Source organism: Heteronotia binoei, chromosome 5 (assembly GCF_032191835.1).
Source record: "Heteronotia binoei isolate CCM8104 ecotype False Entrance Well chromosome 5, APGP_CSIRO_Hbin_v1, whole genome shotgun sequence".
Classification (NCBI taxonomy): domain Eukaryota; kingdom Metazoa; phylum Chordata; class Lepidosauria; order Squamata; family Gekkonidae; genus Heteronotia; species Heteronotia binoei.
Genome location: NC_083227.1, coordinates 89,716,763 through 89,740,678, shown reverse-complemented (window position 1 = coordinate 89,740,678; position 23,916 = coordinate 89,716,763). Strand labels below are relative to the sequence as shown.

Genomic DNA, 23,916 nt, shown 5'->3' with positions numbered 1-23,916 from the left:
TGTCTGTGCTTGCAGTATATATTAGATTTCAAAGCTGCTTAAACAGATCTTGCACAGATTTATCTTATTCAAGGCCACACTACATAATAACTGTTATCTTAATCTGGAATTTTCATATAATTTTAAGCAAGTTCCACTGCAAAAATGTGATCTCACACGTGTGGACAGGAACAGAATTCAGTTGTGAGATAGTTTTACAATTTTGAAATGTAATTGTAAAATGTGGTTTAGTGAGGTTGACTAAAGAATATCATTTTAGTTAAAATATTATGAGAAGAAAGTTATCTCTAGTGTATGTGGTTATGCTGAAATTACTGAACCACTTCTTGTCCCCATCTAAAAGGGACAGGGTTGGCATAAATTGAATGTATCTTTCCAAATTGTTAATCCTCCTGTCTGGCCAAGAGATTCTGAGGTCCTAGCTTGTACATAGTTCACCTTAAACTAATACTCCATATAAATAATATCATGATTCCTTCCTTTACTGGGCACACTGAAAATTCTTGGATTGATCTACTTGGATGTGCCATCTCAACTCAAGACTGCAGCATTTTTGTTATTGTTTTCTTATAGCAAGCAGGAGTAGCCCTAGACTGTCTTGTACCCTAGGCAAGGCTATATTTTGGTGCCCCCCCTCCTGCACTGATAACATCACCAAGTCACAGGGGGCACCCAGTTCGGTGCCCCCAGAAGGACAGTGCCCTGGGCAATTGCCTATTTGCCGGCCCTGACAGCAAGTTGTGTTTTTTTCCCCCCAGTCACAAAAATAACAGTTGCTCTCTTCTTTATGTCAGCACCGCCAATGTTTTTCATGTTATGAATGGAAAAACAAAGAGTGGGTATTTCAAAATATAACTAAATATAACATTATCCCTATCTCAAAGGAGATAGAAGTAGGCACTATTCTGTGAAGAATAGTGGCAACCCTATCCAGAAAACTTCACGGCAGAGCAGGGATTTGAACCCTTCTTTTAAGGCATTTGGCCAGACTCAAAATATCCCCTACATGCAGTGCCATGGATGTAGTCTCAAGATACTTAGGGAACCTCTTAGGAAATCTTGGAATAGCCTGACCCTCAGCTCCCTTGCTGTGTGGCTCAAGCTTGTGCTGGTCTCATATCCTACCCCTTATAAGAAGCTTTGCTGAACAAGGTAACAAAGACAAAATGGGCATTAAACATATGCATTTAAGGTAATGGGTTACTCATATGATTATAGTTAGTCATAATTTTGGCGTGTGAATAAATTATGTGTAATTTGCCCATTTTCCTTTTTCCCTTTGCCTCCAGAAAATTTCACATGCAGCCAACGTGTGCACAAAGCCTGCTTATATGTAGGGAAAGCATCGTCCAAAGTCAGTTCTTGCACAATTATGACCTACTCGGTTGAAATGTTGCATGAGAAAATTATCATTACAGGCAGCAATATGAGTTTTTCTTCTATATTTCTTGTCACAACTAAAATCAAATTGTCTCAGGTTCTTATTTTGATTGTAGGTAATTCTGATTTGCACAGTTTACTAGAACACACTTTTAGTAAGATATTTTAGTAAGATTTTAGCCCTAGTCCAGAGATCGATCCAGTGAGCTGCAGTCTCCAAACACATGATTAGCAATATTCTCTGTAGGAAAGGGGGAAAGGGATAGCTGAAATCTACTTCATTATATGATTGATGTTGTCACAATGGATGGCATCAAATATCTATTCTGCAGTAAGGGAATTGCCCTAATGTACAGAATAATTGAAAGAGTAATGCAGATAGAGAGGTCTGTTTGTATGTGTGATCGCCATTGATTGATTGGACAATTTGAACTGACAGTTGTCAAGGAGATATGATCATCCAGTTCATAGTGTCATACCAAGTTGATTCCAAAAACATCTTTACATTTTAAAGGCATTTAAAGATGGGACGTTCTTCCATGAGTGGGATGGCCCCTTTGGGGTAGATTCCAATTCAAGTCCAGTTGACAGCTGCCTAATCTTTTTAAATTACTTTAGATTTTCTAAATATATATTTAAAGATTAGTATTTTCGAATAAAAAGGCACATGTCTAGCATAAACTGGGTGTATATTTCATAATACAATAATTGCTTGCAGCTCGTAAGTGCCAGCAAACACACCAGTATTTTCAAGTGGTGCTTTCAGATGAAGACAATAAAGTTTCACTCTCTTATTGTAACAAAAGGAGTAATTACTGTTTTTAACTTAGGCAAGATCATCTCAAGATCTCTTTGTCCAGCAGAAATGTTCTTAAAGCCTAATTTATATAATTTTATTCCATCTCGTAATGCTGCTGCTATTTTAAATTTTAGTCGACGTTGGCGCCGATGGAACCGATTCAATCGCAGAAGGTGTAGAGCAGCAGTAAAATCAGTCTCATTTTATTGGTTAGTTATCGTATTGGTGTTCCTGAACACATTAACCATCTCTTCTGAGCATTACAACCAACCTGATTGGTTGACCCAAATACAAGGTAAACTGCAAGATTCTTTTCTTGTTTCATGCAATAACCAAAAGAAAACAGTTACAGATTTTGTAGGGAGCTTGTCAGCTGGTTAAATATATACTTATGTGTTGTTTTTCATTGTTTAAGATATTTAAGTTATCCTATAAAATGGGAAGGAATGAACAGTTTTCAAGTGCCATGTAGTAAGTTACGTTCAGGTCCTAACCAGGTTCAAAAACTGAAGGTTCAAGTTCATAACCTCTAATAGTGAAGCAAACAAAAGGCCTTACTAGGCATCATGAAATCATATTTGTGCAGGACCATGGCATACATGCCTTTTCTTCTGCATCATTCTCTCAGCCCAAAATGTACCGTTGGCTCCATATGTACTAATGGGGTGCATAGGTACCAAAAACATCCCCCTGGAACCCATTCCAGATCAGGAAAATGGCACAGAGAGAAAGACATCAACCTCTTCTGCTCATGTGCTGTATTTCCAATCCAAACTGAACCCTGTGCTCCTGTGGATTGAGTTCCCAGATAGGAATTTGCAAGCATATATCTGACTAGTGGTCCTTGTGTCAGACCTTGCAGTTTCATATAGGATAAAGTGCTGCTTCAGGTATCCTTGTTCAAAACCCTGTAGAGCTTTACATATAAAAACTAGCACTTTAAATTGTACTCAGAAGCAAGCTGGTATTTAGGAAAGTGTTGTGATGTGGTTCATGTAGGTTGTACTTGCTAGTAGGATAGCTGCTGGGTTTGAATGAATTGTAGCTTCTGAATAGTCTTTGTAGGTAGTTTAACATAGAATACATTGGAGTAATTCAACCTGGATATCATCAAAATGTTAACAGCTGTGGCCAGATCACACCTCTTGATGAAAGGCCAAACCAACCAACATTGGTATAGGTGCTTCGTGTTGCAGAGGAGAACTGAAACTTTTAGCAGCAGTTCTAAATCTAGAAGCATCCTCATGCTGTATACCTGTTCATTAAGGAAGATTGCCACCTCAGCTCCATAGCCCTTAGTTGGCCTTACCATTAACAAATTGCACCTCTGTTTTATCTGGGCTGAGTACCACAGAAAAGAGGAAAATTCCCAGCCAAAAAAATAAGGTAAACCAAAAAGGCTAAGAAAAAAAATATCAATTATGTACAGAAAATATTACACTAGTAATTTAACAACAAATCAAAAATAGGAAACAAATGTGCACATACAATAAGATAACACACAATGCCTAGTAAAATAAAACAGAATGTCAAATGCTTTTCAGCAGAAAGCCTTTATCGGTGGCTTTAAAAAAAGCAGAAAGCCTTTATCAGAGACAGTTTGGTGTAGTGGTTAAGTGCGCACTGTGCACGGACTCTTATCTGGGAGAACCGGGTTTGATTCTCCACTCCACTTTCAACTGCTGGAATGGCCTTGGGTCAGTCTTAGCTTTCGTAGGAGTTGTCCTCGAAAGGGCAGCTGCTGTAAGAGTTCTTAACCCCACCTACCTCACAGGGTGTCTGTTGTGGGGGAGGGGGAGGCAAAGGAGATTGTGACCACTCTGAAACTCTGAGATTCAGGGTATAGGGTGAGATATAAATCCGTGTTAAAACAATTTTATTGGTAATATATGGTAATAAATCTATTTCTTACATCTTTAAAAACTTCTTTTATCTACCCCATATGTTACTTTCTACCCACCCCTCCCCCGTTACTTGACCCCCGCCGGTGTTATTTACTTAAAATGCAAATATTTAAAGGTAACCCTAACTATTAAAACAAAAATTTATATTCTTCTTTTTAAAACTTAAATCATTATCAAAAATTGTCCAATATCCTTTTATTTTCCACTCGTTTTCTACATATCTTCTAAACTTTTTCCACTCCGTCTTAAAAACTTCTAAATCATAGTCTCTTAATATTCTTGTTAATTTGTCCATTTCACTCCATGTCATAACTTTTATAATCCAATCCCATTTCTCTGGTATTTTTTCTTGCTTCCACAACTGTGCATATAATGTCTTAGCAGCTGAAAGCAAGTACCAAATTACAGTTCTATCTTCTTTCGGAAATTTTTCCATTTGTAATCCCAATAGAAAAGTCTCTGCAACTTTCTTGAATTCATATCCCAAGATCTTAGAAATTTCTTGCTGAATCATCTGCCAATACTTTTGGTCTTTCACAAGTCCACCACATATGGTAGAAAGAACCTTCATGTTTTTTACATTTCCAACATCTGTCTGGCATCTTATTGTTCAATTTTTTAGGAGTCGTATATCACCTATACATCATTTTAAAACAGTTCTCTTTAATACTATGACACATCGAGAGCTTCATAGAATTCTTCCACAAGTATTCCCAAGTTTCCATCTGTATTTCTTTATTTACATTAATTGCACATTTAATCATTTGAGATTTCACTACTTCATCCTCCATAGACCATTTCAAAAGTAATTTATATATTTTTGAAATTAATTTTTCATTATCTCCAAGCAGAACCTTTTCCATTTCTGTTTGTTCTTTTTCTTATTCCTTCAGTTTTGATATCGTTATCCACCAAGCTCTTTATTTGTTGCATTTGGAACTAATCATATTTATTATTCAACTCTTCAGCAGTTTTCAATTCTATTTTGCCACTTTGTATTTTTAATAATTGATTATATGACAACCACTTTTCTTCACCTATCTCAGTCGTTATTTTTATTACTTCAGCTTGCACTATCCATAACGGTCTTCTCTCATCTCCATATTTCTTATATTTCATCCATGTATTTAGCAAATTATTTTTTATATAATGGTGACAGAAAAAAACATCCATCTTCTTTTTTCCATAATACAAATACGTGTGCCAGCCAAATTTATTTCCGTGACCTTCCAGCACTAAGAGTTTTTTGTTTAACAGTGTTATCCATTCTTTTATCCACACTAAACAAATATAATATATATAATTTTAAATTCGGTAGTTTAAATCCACCTCTTTCTTTTGCATCTGTCAAAATTTTCATTTTAATCCTTGGTTTCTTCCCAGCCCACACAAATTATGAAATTTTCCTTCGCCATTTATCAAATTGTTTACTATCTTTCACAATGGGAATAGTTTGAAACTAATACATTATTCTTGGTAGAATATTCATTTTAATTGCAGCTATTCTACCCAGCAGTGAAAATTAAGTTTATTCCATTTTAACATATCTTCATCCATTTTACGCCATAGCTTCTCATAATTATTTTTAAACAGATCAATATTCTTCATTGTTATCTCCACAACTAAATATTTTACCTTGGAGGTGACTTCACAGCCCGTTAGTCTCCGCAATTCTTGTTGCTTATTTATTTGCATATTTTTGCATAGAAGTTTTGATTTTTCTTTATTAATACAAAGTCCCACCAACTCCCCATATTCTTGTATTTTGGCTAACAACAAAGGTGTGACTTGTATGGGGTTTTTATTTATAAACATTATATCATCTGCAAATGCTCTGTATTTGTAAGTAAATCCTTTTATTTTTAATCCTTCTATTTCTTTTTCTTCTTGAATCTGCATCAGTAATATTTCAAGAGTCATTATAAACAACAATGGGGAAAGTGGACAACCTTGTCTTGTACCTTTGCTGATAATCATATCTTCTGTAAAATCTGCATTTATACATAGCCTTGCACGTTGTTCAGTGTATATTGCTTTTATCATTCTTATAAAGCTTTCTCCCAGCTCCATTTTCTCCATTACTGCAAACATAAAGTACCAATTTAAATTGTCAAATGCTTTTTCTGCATCCGCAAAGAATAATGCTACTTCCTTTTCTGGATGTCTTTCATAATATTCTACAATATTTACAACAGTTCTGATATTGTCTCTTATTTGCCTCTTGAGAAGAAACCCTGCTTGAGCTTCCTTTATAAAATTTATCAAATGTTGTTTAAGCCATTCTGCCAAGATTCTTGTATATATTTTATAGTCATTATTTAATAGCGAAATTGGTCTATTACATTCGTGACATCTCTATCGTCCTTAGGTATCAACGAAATAACAGCTTCCTTCCATGTGTTTGGTATTTTCCCTTTTGTTCTTATCATGTTCATCAACTTCTGCAATTTCGGTGTTAACTCATCTTTAAAAGTTTTAAAATATTTAGCTGTATATCCATCTGGCCCAGGTGCTTTTCCATTTTTCATTGCATTAATTGCTGCTTCAACTTCTATTTTTTCAATTAGATCATTCAAAACTTTTTGCATATTTTCAGTTAAGGGTTCTATTTTTATCTTTTGTAAATACTCATCCATCTTTTCTTTCTTTATTTTAACACTTTTAAACAACTTGGCATAGTACTTAAAAAATTCTCTTTTTATTCCCTCTTGGGTAACCACCTCTCTTCCATCTACCACAATTTTATTGATAATTTTATTTTCTTTCTTTTTCTTCAGTTGCCAAGCCAAATACTTTCCAGGTTTATTTGCTCCCTCAAAAAATTTCTGCTGCAGTCTTTTCAAATTCCATTCCAATTCTTTATTTAACAAATGTCTCATTTGCATTTGTAATATTGTAATTTCCCTTATAAGTTTTTTTTCCCCTGGCCTTTTTCTCAACTCCCCTTCTTTTTTCTTTATTTCATTTTGAATGTCCAACAACTGTTTTTCTTTTGCTCTCTTATCTTTATTATTCAAAATAATCAATATTCCTCTCATTACTGCTTTATAGGCATCCCAGACTGTCTGAAATTCTATATCCTCTTTGTCATTCATTTGAAAGAAAGCTTTCATTTCATTTTCTAGATATGTCACTATTTCTTTATTCTGTAGCAAATCTTCATTCAATCTCCATCTTCTCAACTTCTTAGGCAATTTTGTAATCCACATTATTGGGTTATGATCAGCCCCAATTTTGGGTAAAATCTCTATTTTCCTTGTTATAAGACCTAAATCTTTAGTGCCCCACAACAGGTCAATTCTGGAAAAAGTTTTCTGTCTTTCTGAATAAAAAGTATAGTCCCGAACTTCAGGATTAAATTTCCTCCATATATCTTCCAAATTTTCTTGTTTGACCAATTCAAAAAAAGACTTTGGCAATTTTCCTTCTTTGCTGTTATTTTTTCCCCCTCCAGACCTGTCCAATGAGTTCTTAACTGTTCCATCAAAATCTCCCATTAACAAAACTTGGTCATAAGTCAGTTCATCAAGCTGTTGTATAATGTCTTTTTAAAAAGCATCCTTTGCACCATTAGGCGCATACAATCCTAATAACAACGGGTTTTTTTCCATTTAATATTATCTCTACTGCTACAAATCTTCCATCTTTATCTTTAAACACTAATTTTGGCTCCAATTCTTGTTTAATATAAAAAACCACTCCCCTTTTCTTCTGTTCAGCCAATGAAAAAAATTCCACTCCCAATTGTTTGTTCCATAAAAATTTATAATCCTTTTGTTTAATATGCACTTCTGGCAAACAAATTATATTACAATTTTGTTTCTTAATCCAATGAAATGGTGCCTTTCTTTTTTGTGGTGAATTTAGTCTATTTACATTCCAAAACAGTAATTTGTAATCCATCATGGTGCAAATTCTTTATTTTCTTCAAAAAAATCTATGCATATCCTGTGTATTTGTAATTGTTATTCTTTTTCCCTGGAGTTCAAAACTCAAACCTTCAGGTATTATCCATATAAACCTCATTCCATTGTCTCTCAATTTTTCTGTCAACTTTTTATATGTTCTTCTATCATTTATCACTTGCCTTGGCAGCTCCTTCATGATTCTCACTCTACTGCCTCCCACTATCAGTGTCTTTTCAAAATTTTTATTCATGATTCTTCCCACCATTTCCTTTGTCATAAATCTTATGACAGCATCTCTTGGTAAGTTATTTTTCTTGGCATAAAGTGAGTTCACTCTATACATATAGTCATACATGTTTTTAGTCTCTTCAGGGTTTTCCTCTAAAAATTCTGCAATTATTTTTATTATAAATTCCTTTAAATCACCATCCTCCTTTTCAGGTACTCCTCTCAGACGTATCTGAGTCTCCATCAGTTTGCAGTCATGGATTGTCATTTTTTCTTGCATTTTCAACAAGGTGGAATCATATACATTCATTCTGCCTTCTACCTCCTGCACTTTCTTAGATGTTTCCTCAGTTTCCTTTCTGAGATCTTCCATGTCTTTTCTAATCTCTGCAATAATTTCTTTTTTCGATTCATTTATCATCTCTCTCACCCCTTTCATCATTCTGGCCGCCATGGCTTCTAGTTGGTCCTGCATTTTTTCTAATGAAGTAGCCCTTGTACAGGGCTGCTTGTGTTCAGACATTTAAAAAACAGTGAAAATTTGGACCTCACCAATTTCCAATTCGACTATCAGGTTCAAAAGAGTAGGACTTGCCCTTTACAACAAGCCCAATTTCGCCGTCCTCGGAGCTCCCAAAGATATTTATTTTAAAAGTTTTTAAATCTTCCAAAATGGCGGCCGCAACTTTTACTGCTCCCTACAATTTTTCCCCCTTTTAAAAACGTCTAAGGTCCACACAAATAATATGACCAATAGTATTTATCTTCTTACCCTCTTCTCAGTTAACTCCAACAATTTTTAATGTCCCAAATTCTTTAAAAACATTGTTTTTATTTTGACCTCCCAGCAATGGCTGCCGATGTTTCTCAATGGTATATATTCCTAGAGTATGTTTTTCCTTCCGCTACTTCCTGCTTTTGTTGTCATGAAGTCTCATTCACACTGGTATGGAGATCTCACAATACTTGACGTACTTCCTGTCTTGCTTAAATGTGCTGCAGGTCTGTGATGATGTGACGATTGTTGCTCTTTTTTCAAAACCGCAAGTAGACTAAACAATACATTTCTTTCCACTTTTTAGCTCTTTTTATCACTGTCCTTTATATTTATAAAGTCCAAATTTCATCTCTTCCTCCCCTCTTCTTCCAGACTTTCTAGATTTTCCTTTCCCACCTTTTAAATTTACTCCATTAAGTTGTAAAAAGTTCCAGAATGAAAGATAGTAATTTGCACCTTCTCTTCCATTATCCAAGTTCTCACTGGTCTTTCAAAGCTTTAGATGTTTAGCAAAGTCCAAGAAGGTTAGGATGCTGTCAAGCTTATGTCAAATAAATGACTCTAAAAGCTTCTGCAGATGATGAAAATGCAACTCTTCCCAGAGACCCCTCAAAGCCTCAAAGAAGCCCTCCCGGGACTCCCTTTTAGCCAAGGTAAATCTCCTTAAAGTTTCCTGTGCATATCTTGGACTAATCTCTAACTGAGAAAAGTAGGCAGTAGGCATTGAATTGCCTTCCACTACCCCGAACAGAAGCTCCAGCCTGCTCCCGTTATGAGAAGCAGCTCAGCTCGACATGTTCCTCCCCCGGAAGTCCCAGGGTGAGATATAAATCCAATATCTTCTTCATATAATCAATTCACTCAGTCATTTCTAACTCACACTTTGAAGAACATAACAAATCAAAAGAATCAGCAAGATGACTTAAACACCTGGGGAAAAACCCATAAAATAAAAACTGTAATATTTTCATAAGAACATATACATACTTCAAGTGTGCAGTCCTGGCATATTTTAAGAAAATATTTCCTGAACTCTTGTTCCTAAGTTATGCTTTTGTTCACATGGCTTGCATTGTAATTAGGGAAGAACATGTGATTTAGGATTGTATTTGGTGAGAAAGGAAAAATAAAAGCAAAAGCAATGCCTTTTTTACCATAAATTAAATTAAACCAGAGGAAGATAATCAGTCTTAATTTCTGAATTTTGCCTCTTTCAGATATTGCAAACAAAGTTCTGTTGGCTTTATTCACCTGTGAAATGTTAGTGAAGATGTACAGTCTGGGCCTGCAGTCCTACTTTGTGTCCCTTTTCAATCGTTTTGATTGCTTCGTGGTATGTGGTGGCATTATTGAAACCATCTTGGTGGAGTTGGAAATTATGTCTCCTCTTGGAATTTCAGTGTTCCGTTGTGTTCGTCTTCTCCGTATTTTTAAAGTGACCAGGTAAGATGGACTCAAAGATTATGTTTTTTTGTTTGTTTTAACTTGCTGCTGAGTTTTACTGACCCTTGTATGATCCGCAGCTCTTTTGTAATATTTCATCACGCACTTGTTTTACGGTTTTTTTTTTGTTAACACACGCATTTTAATTTATAGGCACTGGACATCCCTGAGCAACTTGGTAGCATCCTTGTTAAACTCAATGAAGTCCATTGCTTCACTGTTGCTTCTGCTTTTCCTCTTCATCATAATCTTCTCATTGCTTGGAATGCAGCTGTTTGGAGGCAAATTTAATTTTGATGAAACTCAAACAAAACGGAGCACCTTCGATAATTTTCCACAAGCTCTTTTAACTGTATTCCAGGTAACTTTCTTTCACCCACTATAAAACATTTTATCTTTGAACAACAAAACTGTCTAAATAATTCTTTCTCCTAAAAAAAAAAAAATCACTATCTCAATTACAATTAATTCTGTTTGTGTTGAATAGCATTCTGCTCATTAAAGTCAATATTCTGGTAATTTTGCATCATTTTGTACCATTTGTTCATATCATGTATTCAATCTATCTATGCAGCATAGCTTTTATGTTAATGCCATTAATATTAAGTTGTCTTTGTTCATCCAAAATATACCTGTAAAAACATAGAAAGTCATTTAATTTTAAAATGTCCCCTTACGTTTGATTGTGTTTTACAACTGTGTATAATTCATAAATGAATGCTGTCAAGTTGTCAGTTTTTCTGGTCCAAAGAGGTGTGTGGCCATAGCAAGACTTGTTTTGTTTTGTTTGCTCAAACAGCAAACTCAGCAGTTCATGACATTCTGCTTTTGAAACTTGGGTACGTTTCAAAAGTAGCTAACACATGTTATGATGGGGCAGCTGGGAAGGGAGGAGGTTGCCTGTTCTTCAAGTTAAAACAAAGGGAACAAGTGAATGAAAGAATTCTAGTTAAGTTCACACAAGATTTTATGTACAAGTAGAGTTGCTACATGTTTGCTACCATTAGGCTGAGACACTTATTTCAGTTTCTCTGCCTGAAGTGCTAGAACAATGTTTATACTTTACCAACATATTCTTGGGAGGTCGCACTGATTCAGCAGTTAGTATATCAAATCCTTGGCCAAAAGTCCCATCATAATGTTACAAATGTCATGCTTTTCTTGCAATGAAGATTAGTTTCCATTTGGATAAATTAATATGTGAAATGGCTTTTGGGTTGAAGATGTAAACTCAGTTTGTTCATATTTGTGTTTTATCAGACTTTAATATTTTCTGTAATCCAGTTGAAGTGCATTTGTGTAATATAGAGATCCCACTGGATCTGAATGTGTCTGTAAAGTTTGATTATATGTCCTTGGCCTTCAAAGCAAAATTTGCTGACACTTAACAGCCTACATGGCTGCTGTTATACTGCTAAATGGAAAGTGCGTAGTTTTTGTTTTCCAAAACACAGGGTATGTTTTCACTCCATATTTAAACCAATCAAGGAACAATTGCTCACATTATGGTAGTTCTCTATAGATGCTAGAGATTCCAAAGGAAGAATTCACCCACACAACGCCCAAACAAATAAACAAGCAAAAACATCCTAGAGTTTATTGTGGAAAGCCGAGACAAACTACATTCAAACTAATTCACATTCATTGTATTAATGTATGTACTCAGATGAAGTTTGTGCAGAAGTAACCAGAGACTCCTGATCTCAGTTGCAGAAGTAATTTTCTGTTACTTAAATAATTCAGTCATCCATATTCTTGTAGAGGCAATAAAAAGTTACTGAGTTAGATCTCTCAGATCCTTATGCCAGAATAAAGCAGAATGAATCCACAGGATCCAATTAACTTAAAAAAAAATTCCCCTGGCTCACTCAGTCCAATATTGACTTGCAGAAACACAGAACTTTTTTTGTAGAAAAAGCCCTGCAGGAACTTATTTGCACATTAGGCCACACCCCCTGACACCAAGCCAGCTGGAACTGTGTTCCTGCTAAAAAAAAAAAGCCCTGCAAAAACATATCTATTTAATAATAATCACACTGAATTGGATCCTGCTAGTTTGCTCAGTCTTTTTCCTGTGCAGCGTCTTCCTGCAACTCAACCTAATGGAAGAACCTTTGTGCTGGAGGAAGGCTTCACATTTCACTAAGTGGAATAAGTAGGATCTAACCTACGTCTGTTGGAATATTTTACATTGTTGATCAAATCTATGAAAATTCCATGTTTTTCTTTTACAAAAGCACTTTGTTTTATTTTTGGGTCAGTTTTTGTAAAAACTTCAGTGACAGTTGTTACAAGCAAACAATAAGACTGGGTGCGCAAAATCGTTGGCATGTTATTTAATTTTTTGTATATTTTACAAAGGTGATGTGTGAACCAGGGAATCGTAATATTGCTAACAGAAACTTGAGAGAGTGCAGAGAAAAGGGTCCTCAGTAACTGCCTAGTTTGGAACTGGGATGATAATACTGGTTCTAACTTTTATCCTATAAGGGTTGTGAGCAGAGCAGAACTTGGAGAGTGGAAGTTTTCTATCTCCTCTCTATTTCTACTGCAATTCACCAAGTCCTCTAAAACTCTATTTCTGGGATGACAGGATCCTAAATAATGGAATGACACAAAGTGAGGGTTTGCAGTTGTAAGGGAGAATTAATGTAAATCCTCACCATAGCTAATAGGTGTTCTCATCTCAGCTTCATGGCTTTATGGGGATAATAAGACTGGTTTATTTTAAAGAGCTGTTGTTAATAAATGTTGAGGCAAGACACGTGAAGTGCTTTCAGTGCTTAAAATGTACTGTATAAATATTAAGCATTGTTACCAGATTCACATCACGTGCAAAGATATCAACTGGGACAATTTGTGAGGGTAAGAAATTTTATTGCCCAAGTGGTCCTAAATGTTAATTTAATTTAAACACCTAATAAAGGAGTTGGGTTTTTTGGAGGGGGAGGGGGGAATATCAGTTTATTGTGTGAGTTTAGTAAGTCTTGGTACAACTTTCCAATATATCCTTATTTAAATAAAACCAGAAAAATGCATAGTATTTACTAATTTAAGTATTATTTGCTATATAAATTGCTGGAACTGGAATTTTATTTTAATGAAATATTTATTTGTATGGTATGCAGTAAAAAAAAGGTTTTTTTATTTTTAGTGTTCTGGAAGTTCATTCAGTAACAAGGACTCTGCTTCTTAGATTCTAACAGGTGAAGACTGGAATGCTGTTATGTATGATGGCATTATGGCATATGGTGGCCCATCATCATCAGGAATGGTAGTCTGTATATACTTCATTATTCTCTTCATCTGTGGTAACTGTATCCTTTCATTTTAAGTGATATTTGTATCCATTCTTGATTCATAAATGTAACATGTAAAGGAAATTTAGGTTAGTGAGTTAGTCAAAATTACATACTTTAACTTTTGCCCCTTTTCCTCAACATTCTCAAATTAACAATTAGAAAACCTGATATTATTAACTGGTGATCTGTTCATTCTGTTTCTGAGTAAGAGCTTAAAGATCTCAAACTAGGAGGAGTGAGTATGCTTGTTAAGGACCCCAGGGCAGATGGAAGGCAATTCTTTGGCCATATGAATGACTATCCTTCTTACAAGTCTTGTCAAGAGCATGGTTTAAATTCAACAGAGAATTTCTGCTAACTAGTGAACTGGAAGGATTTTTGCCTCTGCAATGTGATTTTCACACCTCTGCCTCCTGTTGTGGGGGCACAGCTAAGTTGCTCAGTGGAAATCCTTCAGTTCTCAAAAATGTTATTTTGGATCCAACTCAGCATATCCATAACAAATAAATGTAAAAATGTGAGTCATTAGTCTTTACTCTGTCCTCATTACCTGTTCTGTTGCCTTCTGTTTTGTTGCCAAAGGAGGACAATGGCAAATGTTTCCAATTTAGGATTTTGTGTGGTTTTACTACAGCAGCTTCAGTAATGACCAACAAATCTTAATAGATGCCTGGATACTCAGCCATAAATAAAAATTGGGTTGGACTTCTTCTGTATCTAATTTTGTTCAGTGGGCTGAAGAGCACATGGAAGAAAACTGATGAATTTTGAAAGCAAGCAGCTTTTTTGAATTTTTTTTATTCTTTATCAAAATAGTAGCATAGAGAATCTCATCCAAATCCTGTAAGAATTGTATCAGTACCATATCAAACCCTTCAATTTATTTAGGATGGGTGTCATGTTTCTCAGTTGTGATACTTAAAACGGTCTGAAATAGATATCTTGTTAAATGTCTTCTTGGCCATTGCTGTTGATAACCTGGCTGATGCTGAAAGTCTGAACACAGCTCAGAAAGAAGAAGCAGAGGAAAAGGAGAGGAAAAAGAATGCCAGGTACAGGGGAAGAGTGCAGTAACTGGGAATACTTGCAGTTTTCTGGGGGGTCCTATGTATAATTAAATAAAGTCAAATTAAAAGGCCATAGAATGCTGGCACTGCCATTTTTGTCTCTCTAGAAATCAGACTTCACATCTGTGCTTTTGTGGGTTCTACTTAATCAGTACCTGGCCTTATAGCTTGTTTATTATTTCATCTTTTGTTTTTGTTTGACTCTTTGTAGAAAAGAGAGTTTGGAGACTAAAAAGGGAGACAAAACAGAAAGTGAACAAAAGAAGGCCAAGGATATTAAGGTAAGTTATTTCTGTACACATCAGCAAAGAGAGGGGTTTTTTGACTTTTGCCCGTTTATTTCAGGGCACAGTTTAGAGAGCTGTTCCTTCATTTTAAAACTCTAAATGGTATTTAGGGGAGGCAGCTGGGGTGCAGGAAGGACTGCATTCTTTCTTGCTGTCCAGCATGCCAGTTAAGATCAGTTTAGGCCTTTGAATGTCATTTTATGTTGCCTTTATGCCCCTGACTTATTTTTATGGTTTATTTTATAATCGGTAGCTCTTATGCTGTTGTTTTTGTGATTTTGCAAGTGGGGGCCTGTAAGACTTGCAGGGGGAGTAATCCCCTATCCTTCCCAGTGCTGAACTGGCAAGCCTCCAGACCTCACCATGCAACACTGAGCCTGGCAGCTAGCATCCACCGGCACCCTTGGGCTTGCAGCACATGCTGAGAGCCACTGCACTCAGGCCTGGAGGGGCTGCCAGTTTGGTGTAGTGGTTAAGTGAGCGTACTCTTATCTGGGAGAACTGGGTTTGATTTCCCACTCCTCCACTTGCAGCTGCTTGGGTCAGCCATAGCTTTTGTAGGAGTTGTCCTTGAAAGGGCAGCTGCTGTAAGAGCTCTCTCAGCCCCACCTACCTCACAGGGTGTCTGTTGTGGGGAGTGGGAAGGTAAAAGGAGATTGTGACCACTCTGAGACTCTGAGATTCAGAGCATAGGGTGGAATATAAATCCAATATTTTCTTCTTCATCATCTTATGTATTTGCTGTGTTCACTGTTATTAGGCCTGAGCTTGAAGCATGCTTTCATTACCCTCCAGGATCCTGTTTCCTGTGTATTGATTGGCTGTTCTCTTAGAACCGGCCAATTGGGACATGATGCATTTCTTCCAGAAAATGCAAATGAAGGATCCTGGTGAGCCCAATAGGAAGAATTGCTGCTGACTGAAGGGGGCATGTTTAATTCACCCACAGTGTTGTTTGTGACTGTTCTGTTGCTGCTTACTTAAGAACTGACTGAACGCACAATATGATGTCCGCTGCCATGTTCATACCCAGAGCAGCTGCCAGCATCCTCATCTCTCAGTTCTGGGCTCCCAACAGCTGCTGGCATCCACCTCAGTGGTGCTTTGATCTGCAGCAACTGCCGGTGTCCACTGCTGTTGCTGGGCTTGCAGTGACTTCTGGTGTCCACTGCCGCTGAGCCTGAAGCAGTGTCCTGCATCTGCCTCAACTGAAGTGGCCAGCTGGCGCAGTTTGCCAAAATGCATTGTCTATGAATTGTATTTTGGAAGGGATTTAAACCTCCCTTTAATTTTTTATGTTATTTTAGATTTTCCTGCAAACTTGAGGAGTTCTCCAAGTTTTAAGAAAGATCTGTTCAGCTTTCATGTGCGCCAGAGCCACAGATTTTGATATCTATAGATCCAAGCCATGGGTGGCTAATAGTATATAGATTGTACTTATTTTACTCTGATTTATCTCAGGCAGGTCTTTGGAGAGGTAGCATATAATTTTTCTGAACATATAAGTAAATTAGATGTTACTGAAACGGTCTTCCCACAGCTGCTGTTTATGAAGAAACATAGTCTATGATTTGGCCCCGTGTTTTAGCCTTCAAAGTCATAATCCTCCCAAGTGAGGGCTGCTGTATACACTGACTCCCATTCCTTTCCTTTTGTTTGTTTTTAGATACCAATTAGACTCACATTGAAAACTTGACTGCATTTAGAATGCGATAGATTTTCACAAATAAACAATTCAGTAAATATTTCCTTGTGACTGCAACTCTATTAATTTTTAATTAAATTTAATTTTCTGAAATGATCAACAATGTGAGTTAATTATGAAGCCTGCTGTCTGACCCATTTCAAGCAGTATATGTTCTGAAGCACCAAAATCTAATCAGAGCCAGTTTGGTGTAGTGGTTAAGTGTGTGGACTGTTATCCGAGAGAACCTGGTTTGATTTCCCACTCCTCCACTTGCAGCTGCTGGAATGGCCTTGGGTTAGCCATAGCTCTCATAGAGTTGTCCTTGAAAGGGCAGCTTCTGTGAGAGCTCTCTCAGCCCCACCTACCTCACATGGTGTTTGTTGTGGAGGAGGCAGGTAAAGGATAGTGTGAGCCGCTCTGAGACTCTGAGATTCAGAGTGAAGGGCAGGATATAAATCCAATATCATCATCATAAATATCAAATTGGGATGAATACTCACACTTTGCTGAGAGGTCAGCTCCTTGAGTCAGAGTACAACCCTATATTTAGCTTGAGGGGATTTTATGTATTGGCTTTTTGGGTTTATTTATTTAACCAAAAATTTTAAATTAAACAATGATTTTCTTGAGTATGTTTAATACTAGGAATGGAGATGTGCTGGCTTGATTTTTTTTCAGACGTGTCCTCTTTGCTAATATGATAGGTTACAATTAATGAATATGGAGAGGGAGAAGAAGACAAAGATCCTTATCCACCTTGTGATGTTCCAGGTACATTTTCACTTATGTGTGCTGAGAGGAGGAAAAAAGTCAGCTCAAGTGTACCAAAGCTGTATTTTATTTATTTATTTGATTTGATTTGATTTATATCCCGCCCTACCCCACCGAAGCGGGCTCAGGGCGGCTCACAGCATAAAAGTTCTAACAATAAAATTCAGAATTAAAATACAATAATAAATTACATAGTTAAAACATTAATATCCATATCAGTGTGCTATCTATAGACTGTATGGCACTACAGTGTCACTAATATGCTTGTAATGATCTATTAAATTACCAGAGTAGATTTTCAGTCTTTCAGCTTCCTTGAAATAAATATTGTGATGTAGTTACACTGAGATGAATCTAATGGTGTTCTTTGAGCCTTGTTACCCACGTTTTTGCGTGGTAAAATCATTTCACTTTTAGTACATCTTCCTTCAGGCAAGAGTTTTTGAGAGATATCATTTATTCTGAGTCCTCTGGCCACAGTGTTTTGTACTCAGTAAAATATTGGACCTTTTCTAGTTATTAATATCATGATTGCATTACAGAATTGGATTGTACAAGTGCCGTAGATTGTTTGTGATGATAATTACTGATATGTATCACAATATCTGTCAGTGTCTCCAAAATTTTCTGAAAAGTTTAAAAAGTGTTTTAAGGTATGATTTGGAAGTTGTGTGGTGTCCAACAGCAGAAAAGTGATTCCCAGTAACAAAGCCAATGCTGTTCTGTGAAATGTGACTTTTAAAAAACTGGCAGCAAGGACTTAGCCAATGCTTCTTTTTCAGCCTTGGGGCAGGGGAGCAGGAGGAAATGGCCATGTGGGTGTCAGGCTAAGCATATGGATAGGAGTGGGCAGGGTCTATTGAGGTCAGAGGGCAGCATGCATGTTGGGGGAATAGAGCTGCAGGTGGGCCTGGGAGTTTCTCATGCTTGCCCCTCCTCTATTTAGTCAGCTGCCACTGGGCCTCTGGCCTCAGTGTTTTTTGCCTGTGGTTTCCCCCTCCTATCGTCCCTGAATTTCAGTTGTTATGGGTTGCATTTTGGTTATTATGCTGTTGTTCAGTTGTCACAGCTTTTCTGATGGTTTGGGCATTGGGGTGGATCCTTTTGTGGGGAGGCTGTGCCCACCTCCCCTGGTTTGGGGAATCTCTTAAGAGCTCTTGGAGTGGAGACAATTTAGTGGCATGCTCAGTTTAGGGACTGTCATTGGGGGATCTCACCACAAGGTGGCAAGGGAACCATGCAGCAGCTAGTGGCTGGTCAGTTGCCATTCCACAGTTTCACTCCCAACAGGTGAGCTGGGGAGGTGAGGTTTATCAAATTGTCAGGTAGGTCACCTGATTCGGGATTCGCCCTGTGCGGCGCCACTACTCCAGCTATGCAGTCAGTAAAGTTGTGGTATTTATTTTAGAAAAAAAAAAAAAAAAGACTGGCTTGTTCCTTCATTTCTTGCCTGCATTTCCTCTATGCCCCTGGGGGTTGAACTAGAGGTCCCTTCCAACTCTATGATTCTATGGGCCCACAATCAATTTTGTATCTTACCCATCCTCCCAGATGATCAGTATAGCAATACTCTTTTGTTTAGGGAATAGTACTATGAGTTCATTTAGAATTTAGGCTACCACAGAATAAATGGTAATAGGGACCCTGATCTCCCTGGTCCACATGCAGCTACCACATGTATTCAACAAAACACATAAATAAGGTTGTACTTTTCTGCTATATGTTTCCTGCATAGCAGCACACCTCTAGCTAAATTAAAAGTAAATAGCATATTACTGTGGTCACTGCTCTACAGTAAGGCTGCTGTCCTCACACCAAAGCCATTACTCCCACTTATGTATAGTCAGGATATTATAATGTAGGACTATCATGCAATAGTTAGAATGTGCTGATTGCTGCTGTTGTGCGTAGACCATTTCAGTTGACTGTGTTTACATGTGAAGATCTGTTGCATAAGTTTACAACTGTAGTGGCAAAAGATGCCCCATTTTAAATTGAATAGGGAGAGTATGAGCAGCCTAGAAAAAGCAGCACAGGATGAGAATCATCCAAAAGCTACAAGCAAGGTTTGAATGACCTATATCTGTACTTCAGCGTAACGATGTGAAAGAGTTTTCTAAACCAATTTGAGATGTTAATATGTGGCATCTGAAAGTTGGTTCACTGATGATAACTTCAGAAAGATCCTTATAACATGTTGATTTGTTTTAAATGTTTAGATCTGCCTAGTTTGGGAGATGGTATACTAGCTAGATATTGGGTGCTGTTTGCAAATGGATTTTGCTATTCTTATAGAGTAAAAATCACACACACTATTTAGTGTGTGTGAATGCACCTAATGTATCAAGCACCAGTTTTTCATGATGTTACAAACAACTGTTTTGTTATTTAATAATCAAAAACATTATACTTAAAGTAGGTGAAGATGAGGAGGAGGAGGAGGAAGAAGAAGAGCCAGAAGTGCCAGCTGGTCCTCGACCCCGAAGAATATCTGAGCTTAATATGAAGGAGAAGATGACACCAATTCCTGAAGGGAGCTCCTTCTTTATTTTCAGCCATACAAATCCGTAAATAACTTTTCAAAAGTGTATATCACACAAACAGTTTATTGCTAAATAGTAATACCAGACTGGCCCTTATCTGGATGGCCCAGACTAGCCTGACCTTGTCAGATCCCAGAAGCTAAGCAGGGTAGACCCCGGTTAGTACTTAGTTGAGAGACCACTAAGCAGAGGCAGGCTGTGGCAAACTGACCTTTGCTGATTTCTTGTCTTCAAAACTCTATGCAGTTGCCATGTTAACTGCAATTTGACAGCATTTTCAACCACTAATACTACGCTGAAGTTAGCAAAATGAATGAATATGTTCCTTTTGATGTAGTCCAGATGCCTAAAAAACCACTAAAGATATGTGCTTCTTGGCCTGCTGAGAGAACATGGTCTGAGACCAGTTGTTGTTTAATCCCATGTCTTAAATTGGATCACTTTCTATATGATACTTATGCGTTCCTTTCTGTACGGCACATACAGCCTAACATTTCCTAGAAGTTCAGCTTAGTTAATTATACAGGCTGACTTTCCTGTTAACCATTTTAAAAATAAAACCTCAAATAACTATTTGGTTTCGTTCATTTGGTAATTCAGGAGCTCTGGCATTTCCACTTATGACATTCTGTTCCATTTGTCTTTCTCTCTTTCAGAATTCGAGTGGGATGCCACAGGCTAATCAACCATCACATTTTTACCAACCTCATTCTAATCTTCATCATGCTTAGCAGTGCCTCCCTTGCAGCTGAAGACCCTATTCGCAGCCATTCTTTTCGAAATAATGTAAGAAAAAAAATAGACTCTTCAAAGGAAACTGCATGCTCAGTCTTTTTTTCACTGTGCCTTTTGAAATGTAAAATGATGAAGGACAATAATATCTTTAGCTTGTTTGAATCAAGCTACATGAAAATATTTGGGTTTTTTTTTTTAAAAGTTCAGTAGGATGTTTGACTCAACTAGTCATTAGTAAGTTAAGATATTTATTATGGTTTAAAATAATTTTCCTCATTGTAGATCTTTTTCTTTCTCTTTTCTTTTTTCCTGGTTGGATCTTTTTTCCAAATGATCCAACTTAGAAGTGGCTTTGCTCCATGAAAATATTGATAAGATCTCATTTAACCACCCTAGCCATTTGAAAATTGCAATCTCACCATGTGGCCATTTCACCATATGAACAGGACTGGATCTACATGTTTTTTGAGGGGGGGCAAAATGAAAAAATGATGCCCCCTTATGGGCCATTCTATCTTATGGTCCCATAGAATACAATGGACCCCATACCCAATATGGCGCACCCCCCTCCATTGGTGCCCAGGGCAAACACCCCCCTCTGCCCCCCCCCCCCCCTAGATCCAGCCCTGCATATGAATACTCAGCTGGAAAGATCACCCATGATTATTCCAGTTATGCTCTCTTAATTTTTTTCAGTTCTGTTAACAAGGGTGGCTGCATAGTGTCTCCTTGTCCAGGGGGTGGGGTGGGGGGAATATGCAGTTCCATACACATCATTAATTTATGCCAATACCAGCAGATAAGGGGGTAAAGCATGTTGGAATCACTGGAGGCCCTATAAACCACACTTTACAAAGGCCATATAAACCACACTTATAATCTGCAGTACAATAGTGTTTACGAATCACCACCCTATGCTTCATACAGATATTTTTGCTTCTGTCTGAAATGAGCGATAATATCATACGTTCAGTGGTCATTCCTGAAACATATTCTAGATATTGTCTTAAAAGTCTAGCTTCCTTTTTAAATTTATAATGACACAATACCTTTAAAGTTGGTATCAAGCTTCCACAAATGGGTAATTTATAACCATGTATATTTGTTTTAGAAATACTGTGTAGTTGTTTAAGTGTAATGAATCTGTATGTGTATGTACACTGAGGTAAGCAGTTTTTTTGTTTAAAAGTTTTAGTGGTTTCCCTCCAGTTTTTAAAAGGTAATTCTACTTTTTCTCTAGTAATTGTATTGTTACACATCTACACTTTTTGTTTAAAGAATGTGTTTAGCATAGGCAAGACCTCTGGTGCAAGATAGAAGCTGAAAGGCAGTAGCTGAATATTTGTAGCCTGGGACCTATAGCAGTCAGCTTAGCAGATCTTGACCAGCCCATTTTTAAAAAGGTTTTTTTGTTACCTTTTGGTACTTTTTTTTTTCTTTTTTGGTCCCTCTGGGAAGAAAAGTGGCCAAAAGTTGACTTAAGAGAGAAAGTTTCCCTCTAATGCTATTATCAGAGACAAAGTTCCGTGGGTCCCCAGGGCAGTTACACACAAGTAACCAGACCATTGTTTAATTTTATTAAAAAGTTTTATAACATTTATTGACGGTTCAATCAATTAGGAAAGTTTATAGAACACCCAATGCATTACTTTAAAAACCATACAGCAAGAGAACAAGAAAGACTAGCTCAACCTTCTAACCCTTTGAGAGCATGTATTAGACAGCACAGACCTTAAGTTCTGAAGTCACGAGCAAAAGCTCAGCAGTTCTCTATGCTGCTCTCAATTGCAGTTCAAGGAGAACATAGTTTAGGCCTTCAATCCATCAGGATCTCAGCTAGTCCTCTCTTCCTTTGGGCCTTACCTGAATTATAGGTTTTGGCCCAACAACATCAGGTGAGGGTAACATCCAATCAGGACATGTTCTCTGAAGAAGCCTCTAGAAGATTATCTCATCACCCCCCCCCCCCCCCGTCTTGACAGCCAGTTTGATTTAGTGGTTAAGTGCAATGGACACTAATCTGGGAGAACTGGGCTTGATTCCCCACTCCTCCACCTGTGCCTACTGAAATTACCTTGGGTTAGTCATAACTCTCTCAGAGCTGTTCTGCTCAAGAGCAGTTCTTGAAAGAGCTTTCTCAGCCTCACCTACCTCACAGGATGTCTGTTGTGGGGAGAGGAAGGGAAAGGCGATTGTAAACTGCTCTGAGGCTCCAAGTGAAGGGCAGGGTATAAATCCAAACTCTTCCTCCTTCTCCTCCTCCCCACATCATACAGACAACAGACTCTTATGAGAAGCAAATCATGCCACCTCCATCCCTGGCCTTGAAGATGATAGCAACTGTACAGGCCAAGGGACCAGTTAGTAACACCTTGAGGGGAGGCCAGGGGAGCTTTGCCCCACAGCCATTCTAGTAGAAATACTTCTGGCCTCCCCCCCCCCCCCTAAAAAAGTCATCTTAGAGAAACAGCATATGTATATGGAGAAGAAAAAATTCCTGACAAAATGAAAGACATAGTTATAATTATTCTGATGATGGAAGAGAATTTCTTCCCCTTCCTCCTCTCCACTGCAGCCTCCTGATCCACAAGGCTAGGAGTCCTTGCTCCTCCAGAGACCCTAGGAATAGACCCAGGGTTGCAAAAGGGTGGGAGGGGAATATGGGAAAGAGTTGTGATCCTTGTGTCGGTGGACTGCTGGATCCAACCCCATAACTAGGAGTAGTTTACAATTTGTTCCCTATTGGTATAACCTCTTGTAATTCCAGATATAAGAAGTTTCCTACACTAACTCTGTGGAATTGTTGTTCTGAAGAGAAGTGAAAGAAGCAGTGTGACAACATAATATAGCCTGTTTGAAAAATGTTTAATGGGTATTAGCGCACAGTCTGTTCTCCCACAAATGAACATGCAGATGTATCTTTAAAGGGTTAGTCTCTGCGTTTGGGGGGGGGGGGGATTCTGTGTGTTGTTTAGACAATCTCTGCAGGATTTGCATATTGAGTCAAGACTATTGATAGGATTTAGGGTAAACATGGTTTATCTCATAAGAATAAAAAGAAAACAATGTAGCAATTGTCTGAAA

General features: G+C 37.5%; 1 protein-coding gene across 12 annotated transcripts in view; it reads left to right on the top strand.

The window, feature by feature from the left end:
• The window catches only part of CACNA1D (calcium voltage-gated channel subunit alpha1 D), a 384,077-nt gene that overhangs the window by 218,190 nt on the left and 141,971 nt on the right, over positions 1–23,916 (top strand). For all 12 annotated transcript variants that reach the window (XM_060239786.1, XM_060239787.1, XM_060239788.1 and 9 more), the window contains 9 exons: positions 2,314–2,474; positions 10,215–10,440; positions 10,594–10,801; positions 13,637–13,757; positions 14,680–14,794; positions 15,021–15,090; positions 17,488–17,554; positions 19,971–20,121; positions 20,754–20,883. In XM_060239786.1, the coding sequence (XP_060095769.1) occupies positions 2,314–2,474; positions 10,215–10,440; positions 10,594–10,801; positions 13,637–13,757; positions 14,680–14,794; positions 15,021–15,090; positions 17,488–17,554; positions 19,971–20,121; positions 20,754–20,883 (1,249 nt within the window). The remainder of the gene's footprint in view (positions 1–2,313; positions 2,475–10,214; positions 10,441–10,593; positions 10,802–13,636; positions 13,758–14,679; positions 14,795–15,020; positions 15,091–17,487; positions 17,555–19,970; positions 20,122–20,753; positions 20,884–23,916) is intronic.